Source organism: Eublepharis macularius, chromosome 3 (genome assembly GCF_028583425.1).
Source record: "Eublepharis macularius isolate TG4126 chromosome 3, MPM_Emac_v1.0, whole genome shotgun sequence".
Classification (NCBI taxonomy): domain Eukaryota; kingdom Metazoa; phylum Chordata; class Lepidosauria; order Squamata; family Eublepharidae; genus Eublepharis; species Eublepharis macularius.
The window spans coordinates 1,718,840-1,733,197 of NC_072792.1; the positions used below are offsets into that span (position 1 = coordinate 1,718,840).

General features: G+C 46.4%; 1 protein-coding gene across 4 annotated transcripts in view; it reads right to left on the bottom strand.

Annotated features, from left to right (window-relative positions):
* Positions 1-12,812: 12,812 nt before the first annotated feature.
* CTBP1 (C-terminal binding protein 1) overlaps positions 12,813-14,358 on the bottom strand; it is a 57,239-nt gene continuing 55,693 nt past the window's right edge. For 3 of the 4 annotated variants that reach the window (XM_054973105.1, XM_054973107.1, XM_054973108.1), the window contains one exon: positions 12,813-13,903. In XM_054973105.1, coding sequence (XP_054829080.1) covers positions 13,717-13,903 — 187 coding nt within the window. In that variant the 3' untranslated portion in view covers positions 12,813-13,716. The remainder of the gene's footprint in view (positions 13,904-14,358) is intronic. The other variant, XM_054973106.1, reaches the window with a different exon arrangement.

Here is a 14,358-nt window from a genome sequence, read left to right on the forward strand (position 1 = left end):
GGAGACATTGGTTGGAAGGGGTCAGGGTACCTTTCGAGGTGTGGACGGACCACAGGAACCTAGAAGCCTTGAGAAAGCCACACAGACTGGGAGCAAAACAGCTAAGATGGGCAGAGTTTTTCTCCTGATTTAATTTCACCCTTAAACACTTCCCAGGGAAATCAATTTTTTTGGCAGATGCCCTGTCTCACCTCCCACAGCATGCCAGCCAGAGAGAGGAGGTGGTAGACACAATGTTTTCTCCCACCCAATTGGGGGGGGCAGTAGTTACTAGGAGCCAAACTAGAAATGGGACTTCCCCGCTGCCATCCCTCTCCATGGATCGGGAAGAGAGGGTGAAGAGAGAACTAGAAAAAGAACCAGGGGAGGGATTACCAGAGCAATTGGAAAAAGGGATAAATGGATGTTGATTTCAAAAGGTGAAGATGTATATCCCACAGGGACTGAGGGGAGCAGTATTTTAAAATTGCCTTGATAGTAAGCTAGCGGGCCTCAAAACCTCAAAACATTGAATCTAATCCAAAGGCAGTTCTGGTGGCCCAAAATGAGGATGTGTCCCAATATGTAGCCTCCTGTCAAGTGCGCCTAATGGGAAAATCGAGAAAGGGAAAACCACCAGGATTGTTACAACCAATGGAGAATCCCCCTCGGCCTCGGTCTGTAATATCAATGGATTTTATCACAGATCTTCCTCAGAGTAAAGGAAAGACAGTGATTTGGGTAGTGGTGGACCTGTTCTCTAAACAGGCCCATTTTGTCCCTTGTTCCAAGCTACCCACAGCCAAGAAGCTAGCCAGTCTGTTCATGTTGCATGTAGTGAGGCCTCACTCTTTCCCTGATAAAGCAATTTCGGATAGAGGCCCACAGTTTATTGCCAAATTTTGGAAGCAGTTAATGGAAGTGACCGGCATTGCCCAAGGGATGTCATCAGGATACCATCCAGAAATGGATGGGCAGACAGAAAGAGTCAATCAGGTGTTGGAACAATTTCTAAGATGCTATATAAACTATCAGCAGGATAATTGGACAGAATATTTAGCTTTCGCAGAATGCTGTTATAATAACAGCATTCACAGCTCTACTGGAGCGTCGCCTTTTAAGATCACTCAAAGGTTTGAGGGCAAAGCGATGCTGTTTATTAGAGACACTCCTCCAGAGAAAGGAGGAGAAAAACAAACTTCACAACTAATGGAGGAGGTCAGAAGAGGCCCCACTTTTGTAGAAAAGAGCTGCTTGCATTGCATTTCAGATTCTACAATTTTTCTGTGCATACAACCAACTGTTCATAACTCACTGTAACTGTGAATAGTAAGCTTTCTGGTTACTTATCTTTCTCTTAGCCAGGAAGCGTAGTTTTGAAAGACAGATAGCTCCGGAAGGGATGGATTCTCTCACAGCCTTCCATAGTTTCTGATGTGCTAGATTTCTCTCCTTTCAGAGCTTTTACCCTGCTGCCCTCTCGGCTTAACCTCTGAATTAACTGAGCCTTGGCAGGGCAAAGGCTCTGGAAGGGGAGACACCAGTGGCGGCAGAGACTGTAAGAGAATATGTCCCCTCTGGAGCGATCTCCACTGGCTCTGTTTTTCAAAACTACGCTTCCCGGCTAATATTGTGTCTCCCAAAATGTGAGAAACACGTCACAGGTCTTGTGTAGAGACACTCATAGCACCAATTCACATTGACAGAGGGACAAATTCTGATGCAATTACACAGACGCATGCAAAAAACTAGCAGAACGCACTTCCTCATATATAGAAATATACATCTGTCTGGCTAGTATAAATACTCAGAATAAAGGGAGGGGTGTTAGAAAAAGAGACTAGTGTAAAACAAGATCCAATTAATGCTAAAAATCTTGCCCATCATAAGTCATGGCCAGACAAAAGTAACGATAAGCTGTGGAGATCCGCAATGAAGAATTAGGCTTGCCATTATGGGTGTGCTTAATGGAAAAAATGAGCCAAAACTACACACAGAACTTGGTAGTTCAGCTCATCAAAGAAGTTTCTGAAATGCTAAACCAAATCCAGGAAATGAGGCTGCCCTCCCCTGCCAAAAATTTTGTATGCTTCATTTTGGTACTTACTATGCAGAAGCTGTGCAAACAGGCCAGGCAGTCGGGGGCTGTCTGGCAGCATCTTGTTTGTCTTAAGGGCTTTTTTTCTGGGAAAAGAGGTGGTAGAACTCAGTGGTGTAGTGTGGGTTGCCAGCACCTGGGGCAACTCCCAGCAGGAGGTGGCACCCCTGGCACCACATGTGCGTGTGCAAAGCGCACATATGCTCCTGGGACCACACAATGACATCACTTCCGGGAAGTGACATCGTGAAGGGCATGGCCACCCACCCACCATGGAATGCTCCTGTGATTCGGGCCTGCTCACCTCTGTGCACCTTACCTAGCAGCAATGTTCATTCTAAGTGGTGCAGTGTTGTGAGCCAGAAATCTACTTTGTGAGCAGCAACTTGCAAGTTTTGAGCAAGCCTTTTTCAAAACCAGAATCCATTTGATTAAAGAACTTTTGAATTAGATTGTCTGAGGCATTGATATTGGGCGCCATCAATACGTTGATGACACCCACTTATGCATGTGGTTCTTGAAAGTTTATGTCTCAATAAAGTTGGTTAGTCTTAAAGGTGCTACTGGACTTTTTACTATTTTGGAACTACAGACTAACACAGGTAACTCCTCTGGATATTTATTTATTTCATTTATAGTTCGCCTTTCTCACTGAGACTCAAGGCAGATTATACAGTACAAGTTTAGTATAATCAGTATCAAGTACATTTCTATACAGTATATCAAGTACATTTCCATACAGTATCAAGTACATTTCCAAACAGTGTCAAGGACATTTCTATAAACAATGCCATAGGGTAAATAGATACAAGTTTAAAAAGACAACATTAGCAAGAATCCAGTAGAAAGTAGAAGAAAATACTGGAACAGAACAATCAATTCTAGGATTGATGTTAGACAACATAAAGCACAGGTAGTACATAGGAGTACCTATTTAAAACAACAGATAATATGTAAGTCAACATAATGGTGAAGTCTATGGTCCCTAACTCATTAGCGAAGTATATGAGATCTCATCCCTACAATGCTGCCCTCTCATTCAAGTAAAAAGCCTTTTTGAATAATTCAGTTTTGCATCGTTTGTGGAAAGCTAGGAAAGTGGGGCCTCTTCTGACCTCCTCAGGCAGCCGTTCCGCAGGGTAGGGGCCACCACAGAGAAAGCCTATGTATGGACAAGCTGTTGATTCTGCACATGTGCAGCCTGGCACCTGCAGGATACCCTGTTCAGATGAGCAAAGCTGCCGTAGAGGGATATGGGGAGGGAGGTGGTCCCACAGGTATGCCCGGCCAAGGCCATGAAGAGCTTTGTATGTAATAACCAATACCTTGAACTGAGCACGGTAACTGATAGGTAGCCAATGGAGTGATTGTAGGATGGGAGTGATGCTCCTGCTCCTGCTCAGTCCTGATAGCAGTCAAGTTGCAGCATTTTGCAGTAATTGGAGCCTCTTAGTTAGCTTAGATGGGAGACCTATGTATAGAGCATTACAATAGTCAAGCCTTGACGTTACCATAGCATGGATCCAGGTGGCCAGGTCAGCCATGTCGAGATAAGAGACCATCTTCCAGGCAAGGGTGAGGTTGTAAAAAGCATTTTTTGCCACTGTCTTAACTTGTTTTTCTAGTAGTAGCGCTGGATCCAGGTTAACTCCTAGGTTCTTAAATGAGTCAGCGAGGGTCAAAGAAACTCCATCCAAAGTGGGGAGTACAATATCCTTCCCAGACACACTGTGTCATTTTCCTGCCGCCAAGTCTGTTAGGCAAGCCACTACTACTAGATCTGTCGGCAGTGTTCGATACAGTCGATTATGATCTTCTGACTAGAGGTGGGCACGATCCCAAAAAAATTACCGATCAAGCTGATCGTGGATCCGCGCTGGCGACGACCCCAAATCACCGATCCACACCGATCATCTCCCGTTATCTATAGATCGGATCGGGGAGTGGGAAGGTGGGTGGTGGCGGCGATCGCCAGGCCCGGCAGGCATGGGGAGGTGGTGACGAGTTGCCTCCCCTCAGGGAGGGGACGTTCATACACACACACACACTTAGAGCAGAGGGGGGAAAAAGTTTTTAACCTGGTGACGAGCCGCCTCCCCTCAGGGAGGGGACGTTCACACACACACACACACACACACACACACACACACACACACACACACACACACACACACACACACACACACACTTCGAGCAGAGGGGGGGGAGTTTTTAACCCGTCCCTGCCTCTCCAAATAGAGACACCCCGTCAACATATTTCAGCCAGCTTTTTTAAAAAAAAGCAAGGACAGAATCCTCCATTCCTCCCCACCCAATTTTAAAAGCAAGCAGCCAGTCTTCCAAAAACATATTTTAAACATACACACAGAGCCGTGAATGAGGTTTTCCCACAAAATACAGTGTTTTAAAAGCAGGTTAAAAATAGAGTGACAGACAGAAAAACAGCCATTCCTCCTACAAAGCCCCGTTTTTTAAAAAAGCAAAAAACATTTGGAACACCCCCTTCCCCCTCCCTCCCCTGGGTCTCTTCTCCCAACTGGTGGTGAGTGTGTTGCTGCTCCGTGGTTGGAAGGAAGCCCTGCTGATCAAGGAAAGCTGGGCTTCCATTCGGGTTTCCAGGGCGACAGAAGGAGAGCAAACACAGCTCAGGCATTCCCCTGGCTCCGTTGTCCCGGGAATAGATTACTGGCACCTGATTGTCTACATCCCCGATCAGATCCTGATGACCCGAATCAAGCCCCGATGAAGCCCCCCCCCCGAACACTGGATCGGTCGCCGTGGACGGCACCGATCTGCTGGGTCCCGATTGTGTGAATGCCATTATCGTGGGTATTTTTCTATCGTAATGCTGATTGTGCCCATCTCTACTTCTGACTCACCACCTTGCCGATGTGGGGATACAAGGGACTGTCATACAGTGGCTTGTCTCTTTTCTCCATGGTCGGAGACAGAGGGTGGCGCTTGGGGAGAAATGGTCATCCCGCCACCTTTTGGTGTGCGCAGTCTCACAGGGAGCAATACTCTCCCCTTTATTGTTTAACATCTATATGCGCCCCCTTGCCCAGTTGGTGTGAAGTTTCAGACTTGGGTGTCATCAATATGCAGATGACACCCAGTTGTATCTTATGATGGATGGACGGCCCGGCTCAGCCCCAGATGTCCTGGAACATGCTTTTGCAGCCGTGACTGGTTGGTTGAAGCAGAGTTGGCTGAAACTGAACCCGACGAAGACGGAGGTCCTGTACTTGAGCCATGGTGGATTAGGTTTGGGACTCCGGCTCCCGGCCCTCGATGGGGCACCATTAGTGCCAGTTCAAAGGGTTTAGAGCCTAGGGGTGATCTTGGATGCCTCCCTGAAAATGGAGGCACAGGTCACAGCGGTTGTCAGGTCCTCTTTTTTCCATCTGCGGCAGACCAGGCAACTTGTCCCTTACCTGTCAACCCGTGACTTAACTACAGTGATCCAAGCAACGGTCCTCTCTAGGCTAGATTACTGTAACTCGCTCTACGTGGGGCTGCCTTTGAGCCTGGAGATTACATCTGGTACAAAATGCAGTGGTGCGTGTTATTACGAGTGCCAAATAAGGCACATATAACACCATTCTTACGCGAGCTGCACTGGTGGCCAGTGGAGTACCGGATCAGATTCAAGGTTCTGGTATTGACCTATAAGGCCCTGTGCGGACTGGGACCAGCGTATCTACGGGACCAGCTCTCCCCATATATTCTCCAGAGGACACTCCAAGCAGGGGACAAACAGCTGTTAGTGGTCCCTGGCCCCAAGGAGGCCTGCCTAGCCTCGACTAGAGCCAGGGCCTTTTCGGTCCTGGCTCCCACCTGGTGGAACGCTCTGTCTGCTGAAATCAGGGCCCAGCAGGACTTACTATCTTTTTGCCAGGCCTGCAAGATGTAGTTGTTCTGCCAGGCAGATGGCTGAGGCTGGGCCTCTGCCAGCCTGGGGTGGGGGGAAGGGGGGTGTATAAAACCCTCCCTGTGAAGGCTGTCCACCATCTTGTTTTAAATATGTTGTTTTAATGAATATGAATTTTTAATTGTATTTTAATTGTATTTTTAATATGTTGGTATCCGCCCTGAGCCCGCTTGCGGGGAGGATGGAATACAAATTTGAAATAAATAAAATAAATCAATTAACTCTTCCTGCAACATCCCAGCAATGCATGCAACCTTGTTCCTAACAGAACTGGTATTATATAGGATTAGTGTAGGAGGGTGGGTGGATGTAGCCCCATTGTCAGCAGGTGGAATCCTAGACTAGTTGGATAAGCAGTGAGCATTACTGTTTGATGCTGGGCGCCTTTGGTAAGTCCTGCTCCCATATCTACCAGCTCCCAACTGCACTTGAATAGTAAATTTGCCAGACATTTTCTACCAAGCAAGTAAATACTAAGTAAGAAATTCAGGATTACACTCCAGAACCATATGTTGGAATATCAAACATACCGGTGGTCTCAACTCAGCCAACAGTCTAGGGCTACAATCATGGTATATTTAGACAAGCAGTGTTGATCAGTGGTTGCAACCATCCAAGAAGTGGTTCATAGTACAATGAAGTTCTCCTTGTGTCCTCTCGTGTCCTGCAATTCATGTAGCTGATTACTGCTCCTCTGGCTGCACACCCCAGGCTAAGAGTAACGGGCCAAGAGCCCTTGTGCTCTCGCCCTTCGGCTCATGCCTCCCTGGCCAGTGCCCCATTTCTATAGCCGGCCTAGCGAGCGGTACCTGACTGAAGAGATGAGAAAGCGGGGTGGAGCTGGATTCAGCAGCCAAATGGCCTGCAGCTGCAGATCAAAGGGAAGTCCTGCAGGCATCCATCAGGCTCTCAGATAGGTATCCTCACAAGCAAGCCCCCCTTTGGCCCTTCAGCATCTGTAATATATGGAATTCACTGCCACGTGATGTAGCAACTGCTAGAGGGTATTAGGGACTTTAAAAATGATTAGAGAAATGCATGGATGAAAGGTCTATTTCACAGTTATTTTAGCATAAGAGTTAACTGGGTACTCCGTGTATAGGGACAGTATACCACCTGAGCCCAGACTAGGACAAGCCAGATTAGCCTGATCTTAGATCTCGGAAGCTAAGTAGGTGATCCCTTCAGAGTTGTTTTGCAGAGGCAGGCAATGGCAAACCACCTCTGCACATCTCTTGCCTTAAAAACCTTGCAGGATTGCTATTTATTTTGTTTTGTTTGCACTATTTATAGTCAGCCTTTCTCACTGAGACTCAAGGCACATTTCACAAGGTACGTCAATATAATCAACAGAATGGGGCATTCAATAAACAATACAATAGGGAATGGGTTGCAGAAATATGAAAACAACCATAAGTTAGATAACAGTGCTGAAAGTGTTACGAAATAAGAACCTAACTTCCTAAACATTTATACCAGGGTAATAATATGGGGCAGACTTGATGTGTGTGTGTGGGGGGGGGGGGATATAGCTTGAATATCAGGAACTGGAAGCAGACACTCTCTCCACCCTCTTCAGGTGCCAGCCCCCAAATCTTCAAGAATTTCCCTACTTGGAGCTGGCAACCTTAGACGAGTATGAAGCATGCAAGCCAGCCAAGGCCAGGGCACACCATGTAGCCGCCTGCCTGCCCATGCTTGGCCGCCTGCCCACTGCTCCCCTAGCCATAGCAGAGTCTGTGTGGGTGCCCACCCACCGCCACTGCCTCCTCCAGCTCCTGGTGCCGAAACTGCATTCCACCATGTTCCAGCAGAAAATCAGCCCTGTTCTTAACTGCAAGTCTGTCTACTCATCTTGCAACCAGATGGCTCCAAAAGGAAGAGACGGAGTCCTCAGTTTTAACTCCATTGGTGGGAAGGGGATTGTGCATAGTGCACATGACTACATTTTTTCCAGCACTTCCTGGGCAGCAATAACAACAACATTCAATTTATATACCACCCTTCAGGACAACTTAACACCCACTCAGAGCAGTTTACAAAGTGTGTTATTATTATCCTCTAGACAATTACCCTGCGAGGTGGGTGGGGCTGAGAGAGCTCTGAGAGAGCTGTGACCGACCCAAGCTCACCCAGTTGGCTTCAAGAGGGGGAGTGGGGAATCTAATCTCCAGATTAGAGTCCTGCCGCTCTTAACCACTACACCAAACTGGCTCTTGTGGGGCTATGGCATTGGCAGTGAGTGGCTCATAGCAATCAAAGTGTTTTCTTTGCACTGGGAAGGGGAGCAGCAGACAGCATCGTGCCATCAGCGCCAGTGTCGCCATCGCAATCCCTTTCTGTGCTCTTCTCTGCACATCGCAAGGAAAGGCCAGCACAGCGACATCCACTCAGGCGTGCACGTGTACTTGGGGTTGAAGAGGGAGGGGTCTCCTTCAGCCTCCGAACCCCCCCCCCCGCACCCCCCGGCTGCTGCAAAGTCTGACGTTATGCAGATGAGGGTGAACATGGGAGAGAAAAAGCAATGGCTGAAGAAGAGCCAGGAGGTTCCTGTGGAGCTGCTCCGTGCCCGTTCAGGGGCTTTGCTGCTGCTGCCACCCTTCGCTTAGGTGCCAGGGTGCCCCAGGGCCACTCACTGTGGCTTAAGGGGTCCTCCAAAGATAGCGAGTCGAGGAGCACCAGGAGGGATTCCATCTTGCTCGGATGAAAGCAGGGTTTGGTGCTTTTCTGACTAAAAAGCATTTTGAAAAGATTGCTGTGATTACTAAGAGCCGGCACGGATTCCTCAAGAACAAGTCACATCAACTAACCTTATCTCTTTTGAGAGAGTTACTACTTCGGTGGATCAGGAGAATACTGTTCACATAGTTTATCTCGATTGCAGCGAGCAATCTGTCCAGTCTCCCACTTTTGCAAGTAAAAGAATAGGAAAGAAGAGAGCCATTCTCCCTCTACTTCCTTTTGCGTGAAGGAAAAACTGTATCCCTCCCTTTTGGTATGCTTTTACTCGCAGTGCAAGGACAGGCCAGTGGCCTGAGGGTTTAAACAGAGAGTCCCATGCTGGCAGGAGTTCCTGCAGCCAATTAGGGAGGGGAATTCACCCAATGGCCCCTTACCATGGAAACAAAACTAGCAGTCACAGGGGAACATGCCATCACCGAAGGACTCAAAGGTAAAATTTATTGGCTTTGTCACTAAAGCAGGAGTTTTTAGTGCTCATTTAGTGATCATTAGATAAGTCCTCATTCAGGGGGACAGAAGAATTCTCGGTACGGAATTTTGGTCGAAATGGTTTTGATACAAAATCTGATCCAACCGGTGTTGCCATCAGACTGAGTAGCATGGTTCAACGATGGTTCACAGTGACCAGAGCCAATGAAGTATTAGTTTTGCCTCTTGGTTCTAAGCAAATGGAAACATAAGGACCCTCATCATGTAAGAAGTAATGAGGGGACAGGTACATGCCCAACAAACCTTCAAACCCGTAAGCATAGTAACGGTATGGGAAGTCATACAGGGAATAATAGAACCGATGGTGTCTATGAAGAAGAACCAGTTCTAAGCGATTATCATTTTCATACAGGTCCGAGGAACCCTTCTGTCTTTCCACAGGCTGCATTGGTGATGGGTGTAGACAGTTCCATAACTTCTGGAAACTTCCCCTCTGAAAGAGATTGCGACTGAAGCGGAACACCCTCTAGGAGTTGGAGATGGAAGTTCTCAGAACCCTGGGCAGACATGGTGCAACCAAAATGGTCAGAGCTGAAGACAAGGATTTTTTCCTTTTGCAATTTAGAAGTCAACACATTATCAGCTTTCTTTAACTTGAGCTTAGCCTGGCACCTAGTTGGAACTGTTGAAGGTGAGGCTGGAACCAACTGGTTCTGAGTGGTAATAGGCACCAAACATTCTGGCGTAACGAGAGCTCTGTTCTGGGTGTTGTGATCCATTATCTGCGGCATTTTGTTCAGAGTTGGTAGAGTCCTTCAGGGTTTACTCCCACAGAGCCACTTTAAGTCACGATGCCCTTTCACGAGCTTTGGGTGTAAGTTGTTCGCAGACCGCACACTGCAAGGTGTGGGCATGACAAAAAAAGGCATTTGTCATGCCCATCTGATTAGGTCATCTTGGTTCCACAATGTGAACACTTCCTGAAAAGAGCCTTCAATGCCATGAAGCCGAAGGCCTGAATTTACATCTATTGCTGGAATCAAGGAGCAGAGCAAAGAAAATGTCCTTCCTCAAAGGTGACTAAAGAAGAACTGAGGGAGGGAGCCACTTGCCCCACCTTTTACGGCCACACCTGAGGGCAAAACACATGAAAAGTCTGGGCAAATGTCTCACGCCTTTAGGAGCTTTGGAATGTCTGTAGCTGGGTTGTGAATGTGCAGTTCCCACATGGGACTGCACCGAAGACACAACAATGAACAAATAAATTTGGTAGTGTTCAGAGATTTCTTCCACATGGTGGTTTCATCCAAAGACTGTATAGTATGATGGTTGTTGTGGGTTTTCCGGGCTGTATTGCTGTGGTCTTGGCATTGTAGTTCCTGACGTTTCGCCAGCAGCTGTGGCTGGCATCTTCCAGCCACAGCTGCTGGCGAAACGTCAGGAACTACAATGCCAAGACCACGGCAATACAGCCCGGAAAACCCACAACAACCATCGTTCTCCGGCCGTGAAAGCCTTCGACAATACTGTATAATATGCTTTATGCTTGTAAGATAGATTTCTATTTTTACTGTTCTTAACTTTGTATTGTGACGGCCTTTGGCCATATACAATTAAACCTACTACACTATACTGTATAATTTGATCCCATTGTTGTTCTGCTTGGGTATCAAATAAATCTGTGCATAAATTAATTTGACATTTACTTCATCTTGCAGAATTTGGGTAGCAAGTATTTGCCGTATGGCAACATCTGCTGATTGCAGCCCTCTGCATATGGGGCAAACCCATATGGGGCACTGCAGGAACCACGGGCACCATTTACTGGAAAACAATACAGTGCCAATGGGATGCACGTGTCGGTGAGGCATTTTAGGTGAAAGGGAGAGAAATGCCACCTCCCCCTTGGTCCACAGGTCTCTCTCGCCAGGATTCCATAAGCTGTCAGTGGATGGAGGAAGTCAACATCTCCCTCCTCCCAATTTCTTACTCCTCTCACCATTCAGTGCCTCCAGTATATATCCTCAGTCTTCATCGGGTGGTTTGGTGGTTTTATTGCAGGGGTGTGTGTGTGTGTGTGTGAATTTTCAATGTCATTTTTCGGAATACCTAACCCCCTGAATATGTAGAGCTCTGCCCACCCTAAGTGCAATTTAGCCACTCTCAGGACTGGCACGAGCCCGGGTCCACTTTCCCGTTAGATGCTGTGATGGATCTAGAGCTTTTGATCTGATCTCACCACATCGTTGTCTCTGCAGAGATGTTTTTCATATTGTATATATTTATAAGGTTATTTATGTATATTCATATATTCACTCTTATTCACTCTTACTCTTAATACAGCTATGAAGATTGTGTTTTGTTAATAATGGTAGCTTGCTTTGTTTTAATCTTTATCGTGTTTTCTATTGACTTATGGTTTAAGGATACACTGTTCATATGCACTTTATTTCCCCCCCCCAATAAATAGTTCTACGCTCTACGCTGGGCTTCCCATGGGCCTGATCCGGCGGTTACAGCTGGTACAGAATGCAGCAGCGCAGGTCATTGCTGGAGCACCGGTGTGGGAGCATATTACACCGGTGCTACGCCAGCTGCATTGGCTGCCAGTGGAGTACCGAATCAGGTTCAAGGTTTTGGTGTTAACCTACAAAGCCCTACGCGGACTGGGACCGACCTATCTGAGGGACCGTCTCTCACCATATGAGCCCCGGAGGACTCTCCGCTCTGGCGGAAAACATCTTTTAAGTGTCCCTGGCCCTAGGGAGGCCCGCCTGGCATCGACCAGGGCCAGGGCCTTTTCAGTCCTGGCCCCGACCTGGTGGAATGCTCTGTCTTGCGAGACAAGGGCCCGGCAAGATTTGCTTGCATTTCGCCGGGCCTGTAAGACAGAGCTATTCCGCCAGGCATATGGCTAACGCCGGGCAGTGCCCGCCCCCCCCCCTGTGAAGGGGGGGTTAAACCATCACCCCTATGCAAACACAGAGGCATGTATGAACCACTGGGCAGCATGAATTGTTATATTTAATGTTTTTAAATGTTTTTAAATGTATTATTTAATGTTTTTAAATGTTTTTAAACATGTTTGTATTTGTTATCCGCCCTGAGCCTGCGAAAGCAGGGAGGGCGGAATATAAATATAATAAATTAAATTAAATTAATACTGCAATTAATTTAATACATTTACTTGGGATACAGGGGAAGATCCTTCTAAGAAAAAAAGCATAGCAATGGTGTGTGACTTCTGTGAATTAATTCTTACTGGAAAATGCAAGCCACATACAGAGTTTTTTTAACATTATTATTGTGTAAGTTTGGCATCACATCATTATGAAGAAGAGAGTCAGGGTTTTTTTTTTAACTGTTTGATGTCCTTGCTGAAAGAGAGCTAAGTTGCCTTCTAGTCTCCAACACCGTTCTTGACAGTCCAAAACAGAAGGGGAAAAAAAAGAATGAAATTGAAGTATTTCTGTTCGCTTTTCCAGTCTGTAAAATAATGCACTAGATAAAAGTGATTTCATTTTTCTTCCAAGAGGCCTTACCAAACAGTGATGAGCAAAGTAAACTAAGAAATAAAATAATTCTGAATCTCAGCAAGAATTAAGTGAGCAAAAAAAAGCTGTATACATGATATTTGTTTGTAATTTTTATTTCTTTAAAATAATTCATACAAATGGATACAGTCACAAACATGATTTTAACCCAAAATATTGCTAGCCTACCACATTACCAGGAAGGAATCCATGTAGGCAATGAAATGCTGCTACTCTTCAGTAGTCGAGTGCCTCAGACTCTTCTCTCTCTCTCTCTCTCTCTCTCTCTCTCTCTCTCTCTCTCTGCATCCCACCAATAATATATACTTTAACTGGTGACAAAAGTGTGATGCTTGTTTATATAAAACTTTTACTTGCGCCTCAAAATCTCTTTGAAATGTCTTTATTCTGAAATAAGGGGAAATTGTGCCAAAATTAGGAGAAATCATTTTAATTTTATTAAATTATTCTAAAAAATAAGACAATAAGGTAGAAAAAGCAATGCACTGTGTGGTGTAGAAAGAAAAATGGGAAAAAATTGTTGTCCTGAGAAGTTCACCAACGGCCTCATTTTTTTAGCATGTTTTTAACATATAAAAACAAAGGATCTCAAATTGGTTTGCCAAATGCCTCCCTTAGGATGTTTTTCTTGTTGACAACTAAGCAAACAAACCCTTGTTAATGTTCTAAAAACTGTACACAGACAAGTACATTCATGATATAATTAACTACTAACTTCTCTTGCTTAACGAAGAACCCACAGGACACAGAAACAGTGAGTCAGGGCACTGGACAGGGACAGACTACATTTTATATGGAGGAATAAAGTTTTCAAATCTTCTTTCTTTCTCCTACCATTTTTTTATACTGCATGTTGGACCAGTTTGTAAAACTTATTATGGTCTCTTCCAGTATGTTCACGGTTTTGCATCAAAAGTTCATCTGATTTTCCACCCATTTTCCAAAGCTGCAACCACCAATGTTGGGAATGATGTCCTCTTAGGCTACAACTGGTCATTGGCGTGGTCTCTATCAGCTTCTGGCTTGACTGTCTGGCCAGGGGAGGGGGCATGGGGAGGATGAGCGACTGCTGGGAGCCCGTGTGATAAGGACATAGCATTGGGGACGATTCCTTCAACGGCTGTGGGAATGCCAGGAGGAGCCACGCTGACCACACCAGGGGGATACCTACTGAGAGGAGGAGAGGAAGACACGCGTCACGCCTCTGGAGAGCTCCTTCTTTTCAACACCACAAATGGGAGCCTTCTGAATAAGATCTTTCCCAGAGAGGGTGCCTCGGGGGCTCCAGTTACCTTACCTGCTTATCTATCTGCTTCAAGTCCCACTCCCCACCTGACTAGCAGATCCTTACACAGGGGGAGAGAAAGTGCCTCTCCTTGCTTCTCCCTCCCCTCTGCCAGAGTGCCCTGCCGCCCCTGCCATCGCCACCGCCACCACCTGGAAAACAAGAAAGGGGGGGAGGAGGAGGAGGAGCAGCCACTCACCTTCCCCTCAGGCTTTTTCTAGGAGGCAGCAGTCAAGCGCTGCTTGCTCCTGAAACAATTGCTTCATGCAAAGGCAAACACTGCTCCACCATCGAAGTCCCTTGAACACGTGGCAGAACGCATGGAAGGGCCTGAACTCAG